This window comes from Lynx rufus, unplaced genomic scaffold (genome assembly GCF_022079265.1).
Source record: "Lynx rufus isolate CCGP_SWC_20201006 ecotype Redwood Valley unplaced genomic scaffold, mLynRuf1.p SCAF_4, whole genome shotgun sequence".
Classification (NCBI taxonomy): domain Eukaryota; kingdom Metazoa; phylum Chordata; class Mammalia; order Carnivora; family Felidae; genus Lynx; species Lynx rufus.
This window is the reverse complement of record NW_025814856.1, coordinates 109,215,531-109,222,420: the sequence shown is the minus strand read 5'-3', so window position 1 is coordinate 109,222,420 and position 6,890 is coordinate 109,215,531. Positions and strand designations below refer to the sequence as shown.

Sequence of the window (6,890 nt, the reverse complement as noted above, 5' to 3'; positions counted from 1 at the left end):
ACCTGAGACAATGAAAATAACGGGGTTACACTGCTGGTGGCATCTTGAGGGTCCTGGGCAGTATAGGTGTGCGCGGATCTTCTGATGCCACACGTCCCAGGCAGGACTTGACTGTTCCTGTAGCTCGTTAAGTGCGGCTTGCTTGCTTGCTTTGTGTAAACGACTCTGCCCCCAGCAGACAGTGTCACCCCTCAAGCAAGTGGCAGTATTAAAGACCAGCCGTCGCTCATACTAATTAACTGGCGGCAAGTTTTCTAACTCATTTTGTATGATGCAAGATTGTAACCTGGGAGACCTGAAGCAGCACCCAGGTTTAGTGAGTTTTGGTGGATATCAAAGCATAAAATTTCCCAGTAAGTGGAACCATGGCGGTTTGCGGGGGTAGAAGCTGTACCATTAGCTGATTTAGTTTTGAGCGGAAGAGGGTGAATTTCTGGAGGGAGGTGAGGAGACCTGGGCTGGCTCCTGAGGGGAAAGACTGAAAATGTGCGTGCCCTATACACATCACATGTTACCAGGACGGTATCACTTCGGATTTTCCTGGCCGAAGTTTTGGGTGGACAAATGACTAGGAGATTGACTCGGACCAGGAAAGCAGGGCGAAGGACATTGTGCAAAGCAAGGAGGACATATTTGGAAAGCCCAGGAAGAAAGACCCCACCTGGCACCGCAGGTGAGGATGCCCGCGTCTCTAGATAACTGCAACTCTCGCCGCTCCTTGGTTTTCACCTACCCCACCAGGTTTCTCTCTTTTCGCGCTGTGAATAGCGCTTTTCTGCCGAGAAGAATTTCCCAGAAACCTCGGGCGCCAGATACGAGCCCATTAACAACCCACCCAGGGACGACAGCTGCGAAAAACTAGGCGCGCCGCTGCGCCCAGGGCACGCGTTGATGTAGAGTTTGAGACACTTCTGAGCGCGCGCCAGGCTAGCTCTGATCTTTTTCCTTAACCCTACTTCCCCTTTCGCGCTCCTCAAGAGCTAGCCGTACCCCTAGCAATCCTGCAGGTGCCAGTGCCCAAGTGGCACTGACAAGACATCTTTCTCAAGAGAAGGGAGAGGGCCGGACACTGAGTGCAGAGTTGGGGTGACGTGCGCCGCGGAGCACCTTGGCCGCCGGGCCCGGGAGGGGAGAACCGCTGTACGCCCGGGCTCGGGTTTAGGCGCCAGGCGCGCCGCTTGCAGCCTTGGCGGCTGGCAAGGGCGGGCGGGCGTGGACGCACTGCGTGCGTCCAGCGGGAGATAGGAAGTGGAACAGGGAGCGCGTGGCGCAGACTGAGCGGGAGTTTTGGAGGGAGTTTGCATGTGGTCAGCGCCGGGCTCCTAAGCCAGCCCCCAGCTCACATTACACTCTATTTATAACCTCTCAGAGCCGTTTCCCCCTGAAAGCAGTTCTCTGGGACCACCTTCTTTTGGCTTCAACCTCTCCTACTCTTGACATCTGAGTAGCTCGAAGGGAAGCTTCTCCAGGTCCGAGTGTTTATATGTAAAGGAGTCTGGCCGCTAGGGCTCAGGACCGGGATTATCCGAGCTCTGCAGAAACGGCTATTTATTTGGGAGGGGGAAAACACGATTTCTAGTGAAAAGTGACAGGGTGGTAGCGTTTGGAACCATCGTGAAGTCTTCTGCCTGGAACCTGAGACTTGCATGCTATGGAACACCCGCTCTTTGGCTGCCTGCGCAGCCCTCACGCCACGGCGCAAGGCTTGCACCCGTTTTCCCAGTCCTCTCTCGCCCTCCATGGAAGATCTGACCATATGTCCTACCCCGAGCTCTCCACTTCTTCCTCGTCTTGCATAATCGCGGGATACCCCAACGAGGAGGGCATGTTTGCCAGCCAGCATCACAGGGGGCACCACCATCACCACCATCATCACCACCACCACCACCAGCAGCAGCAGCACCAAGCTCTGCAAACCAACTGGCACCTCCCGCAGATGTCCTCCCCCCCGAGTGCGGCTCGTCACAGCCTCTGCCTCCAGCCGGATTCGGGAGGGCCCCCGGAGCTGGGGAGCAGCCCGCCGGTCCTGTGTTCCAATTCTTCCAGCTTGGGTTCCAGCACCCCGACCGGGGCTGCGTGCGCGCCAGGGGACTACGGCCGCCAGGCGCTGTCACCCGCGGAGGCGGAGAAGAGAAGTGGCGGCAAAAGGAAAAGCGATAGTTCAGGTAAGGGCGCGCCGGGCACTGTCGGCGAAAGGGGGCGGGGAGATGACTGGGAAGATTCTCACACTACTGTGAGGAAGCAGGGAATATGGTATACGTCTTGTCCTCTCTGGCTCCCCGCCGCCAGATTCGGTGGGGCTGCTTTCGTCCTGTTACTTGGGGGCACGTGTTTCTCCAAGCGCAACCCTGCAGCCAACGGCGTTAAGCTCTCCAAGGTTCCAACTAGTTTACCAGAGGGTTAAGAAAAAAAGGACAAGTGACAGTATGTGAAATCGATTGCGAAGCGTGACCTTCCATCTGAGAGGTGGGGAGGGGAGTGCACCCTGGGATGCAGCGTCCGCTGGGCGTGCGTGCGGCTGCCGCTCCTTGACTTTTCCCTTGCAAGTTCCCGACTCCGAGTGGCTCGATTTTTCCCATCGTTAACTGGATTTCCAAATTATTGCACAATATTTGGAACTTGCAGTGGAACTTGGCAGCACGTATGAGAAAAAAAGTTTTAGTTTTTTTTATTATTCTGATTTCAGAGTTCTTTAAATAGCACCCTATTCCAAATGGTAAAAATTTCCCTTTCTTGGGGAAGAAGACAATCTAGGAATTCAGATGATTTTAAGGAATGTGTCAGAGATTGGTAAATAAATACATGATCAAACTCTTGAGGAAAAAAACGATTTTTTAATCGTAGTTGTGTTCGTGTGGTGCTAATCTAAATAGAATCTCTGAGTTGCCAATGTGGAAAGTAAGCTCTCCTCCAGCTGAGTATTAGGGGAGGCAAGTGTTTGGAAACACACAGCAACCGGGGTAATGTTGGTTCTCTACGTGCTTGAGGCTGGTGTGCGAGGGTGCGCGCCGGAGGCGCTGATCTACGTGGGCATAACTTGAGTAGCCACGCAAAAGGGAACTTTACTAAACGCAGATGCTTGAAAGCATAGACTGCCAAGTAAATTGTAGCAGTCCCGACGAACTGAACTTTTTCGGGCAACTCTTTAAGGCCCTTAACAATCTGTACGTTGTGAAATTGTTAAAAGATACTTTACAATTAAGGGAGTTGTGAATTTTCTTCTGTAGCTATCGCAACCTGCGTTCCAGCTTTCTGGAAAGTGTCATTGGGTCAGTATAATATTTACATAGTGTTCTTCCTTTGCGGGATTGGTTTAACAAGTCCTAGAAGGTAACTGCAGATATTAATGTGAAGGATTGGAACGTGTTTGGTTTTTGTTTTTGTTTTTGTTTTTTATAACGCTTTAGGTAAGATCCCACGTAAATGGCAATTTGAGGCGCATACTTCATGTGCCTTTGCAGCTGAGCTATCACTGGTTCTTCAGCGTTAGCCTGAGATACATTCTTCTATCACAAACTTAAAATCCAGCTTCTAGTTTTCAAGGTCATGGGTGAACTTTTAATGCTCCATCACAAATTAGTTTGTATGTTAGAAACTTACCAGCAGTATCATTCATTTCTAATGGTTTTTACTAACTGTAAGTGAAACTCTCTTAAGACAGAGTTGAGAGGTTAACCATGAAGGTTTCCATCTTCATTTTTTTTTTTAAGTCAGTTTTAAAATAGTGTTCATGTCTTACGCTCAGCATTTGATATCAATGTAACTTTTTTGGAAGCAGATCCCAGTTCAGGTTAGTCAGTCCATTTTTGCAATTCACAGAATCTCTTACTGTTCATTTAACTTCATGCAGTGAAAAACCTATGGGCTGTTCCTTATGTTTCCTGAACTGAATCAATGCACCTACGCTTCTTCGGGTAAACCGAATTTTCATATAGGCACATATTATTTTGGTCAGAGGGAAATAGAGAAAGTGGGATTCAAGAACAGGTTCCCTTGAATTACTGTGATAAGTTTCTTAAGAAAACTAATAGTGCTATCCTCTTTTGGTGGGAAATAACCATATAACAAACTAAGTTTATATTTATATGTTGAAACTAATTAGCGTGCTGGAAAAACAAGCACAAAAATCTGCATCAGCTATGTAAAGTATTAATAGATGAGATCTTGAGTGGGAAATACAGTTAGTCATCACCCAGGGTAGAATCACTGGGGAGTTAGGATGAGCGTTTTCCATTCATGCTGGGACATTTTGAAAGAACTTTTTGACTAACTAAAAGGAAAGATGGTGATGGTTTTCAGTTAAATATATGCATACTCATTACAAATAAAATTTGATTTGGCAGTTTCATTATTTGTGTTAATATTTGTTAGATCTTTAGATAGATTTAGATTCAAGATATCTTTCTCCTGTGATATTTCAGTTGGTCTTCCATATTAATGTTTACAGTTACTTCATATCATAGTATTATAAGGGCATCCTGATCCAGTGGAAACTAAAGCAATGTAGAAAAACACTATAATTTTGACATGTTATTAACATGTATATCTCATATTGCTTGTAGCACAGTTTTAATATTTCAATATTTTTAAAAATTAGATTAATTTCTGAACTCTTGAAATTTTAAAATTGTATCATGAATAGTAGAAACCACTTATATTTTGTTAGAAAGTTTATAATTACTGTATGTTTATAATTGAAAGTAAATGTAGTACACAAATCCAAGGCAAAGTCAGAACCAAAATTCTGTATCCTTACTTGTAATATCCAGATTGTATGTGTATGTATATGTGTGCATGACCCTGTGAAATTCGAATAGAATTTTAAGCAGCATAAAATATTGAAAAATGACCTAAATTTTTATTCATGGTAACAATGCAAAAACTATAATATGTAACATTTTCCAGTGTGCATTTACTTGCATCCCCCCCTCCCAAACACACACATATGCAAACTCAAGAAGCTTAAGTGTCTAGAAACAACTATTTATGGACTTTGGGCTTTCATTATAGTTTATTGACAATTGAAAATAGCCAAGTTTAATGGAGAAGCACATTGTTATTTTTTATATGTGTTAAACATTTTTGCAACTTTGAACCTCCTATGCTTTCCAGCATTATTAGCAAAGCCAACATCTGTGATGTCTTCAAAGGAACTCTTAAAAATCAAAACTTTACAACTGCACTTAAAACAATCTATACAAAGCAGGTGATTCTGAAAAAATGTCTATAAATAGTGTGAATTACTTGGCTTCAATTACATTTGATTGTTCTCCAAGCAATGTAGTAATAGGTATAAACTGTCCACTTTTAGTTAAAATAATGAAAACAGGTTAGTCAATTTAACTTTACTTTTTATGCAGGCAATATACAGTGTAAATATGTAAATATTTCTTATTCAAATTAGTTGAATAACTACATATTTTATTAAAAAATCAAAATTATATTTAAAAAGAAGGGAGGTTTGGGGATGTGGATTTTATAAGGTTTGGAATAATATTAGATTCTTGTAAAATTAGAAATATTTATAGTTACAATAATCATAAAATATTTGTTATCAAATTATATCTGCCTATATGCTTGGCTATGCAGAATGACAAGCAAGTATTACTTTAATAAGCTGGAACTTAAATACAGAGCAATGTCTTACCCACTCTAACTCTGGTACCGTATTGTGATTTTTTCCAGATAATTCAATCATGTTTTATGGAAGGAAGAATAATTACTTTAATATTATTATCTCTATGTTACTGGGCTATGGCTTTTCAGCATTTGTTTTAGAATTAAAAAAATGTTTATTGGATCTTGATAATTATAGAAGAATATTGAACAAATTAAGTGTCTCAAATCTATGGAATAAAAAAAAATGTCATTTAAGTCTTTTTCTTAGAGTGGTAGATTAATTTTAGGTGTGAACATTTTAAAATGGTGACCTGACATAAAAAATTCTAAGTACCATTGACCTCCATGAGTGTCTCAAATGATTACACTCAAAAGTCAAGACCAGCATTCCCTTTAGAATTAAGGTGCCTTATTGTTGAAAGTTAGCAATGAGTGGAAGGAATAATGCAAATAAAAATGGAAATGGTTTTGAAATCTTTGTAACTATCTTTATTTATAGTTCATTTGAAAAAGAAAAACATTAAATACTTGCCATGGTACTGCTAAAACTTTCATTTGGGTTAAAAACCCAGTGCTGAATATTTAAAATTTTAATATTTACTTATAGTAACTTTCAATGGAAACCATTAAGTTGGCACCCTGTAAGGTGATCTCTACTAATAAACTGAAAAAAGAAAAAAAAAACGTTTTAAGTATATTACCCTGTTTTCCCTCTGTGTGATTTGGAAACATGGACCCTTCATCAAAGCATTGGCATTTATGATAACATAATGTTTACTATAGGTTCTAAATGCTCTAAGAAAGTAATTTTATACAAAAAGTGAAATCACGAAAGCAGATAAAGTTTTCCCCTTAGATCCAGGGAAATTTGAGAGACTAATTCCATATTTAATATAAACATTAACTTTTTTTTTAATTTGAGAAATAACTTGTATATGAATTAATAGCTGAATAATGTAAAAAGTCCCACATATAAATCTATTACATGTACCTGGCCTGGTAATGGTGCCATTTTTATTCATTTACTATATTAAGACATATATATGCTGTGCAATTTTATTAACTGTATTAAAAATGGCAGCCAGAAACAAAGATGTGAGGACTTTTTAGGTTTTCATTTCAAATGAGAACTTAAATATAGTAGAATAATGTATTTTAGTTTTTACACTGTGTTCACTTAGGTAGTTATTTCTAAAATTTCAGAGCGTGTCTCTCTTCTAAGCATTGCTATAATGATTATAAACATCTATGAAAGATGCATGCTAAGAATG

At 41.3% G+C, this 6,890-nt stretch overlaps 1 protein-coding gene across 1 annotated transcript in view; it reads left to right on the top strand.

Annotated features, from left to right (window-relative positions):
* Positions 1–1,651: 1,651 nt before the first annotated feature.
* Positions 1,652–6,890, top strand: part of MEOX2 (mesenchyme homeobox 2) — a 64,320-nt gene continuing 59,081 nt past the window's right edge. Inside the window, exon 1 of the mRNA XM_047094755.1 lies at positions 1,652–2,165. Coding sequence (XP_046950711.1) covers positions 1,652–2,165 — 514 coding nt within the window. The remainder of the gene's footprint in view (positions 2,166–6,890) is intronic.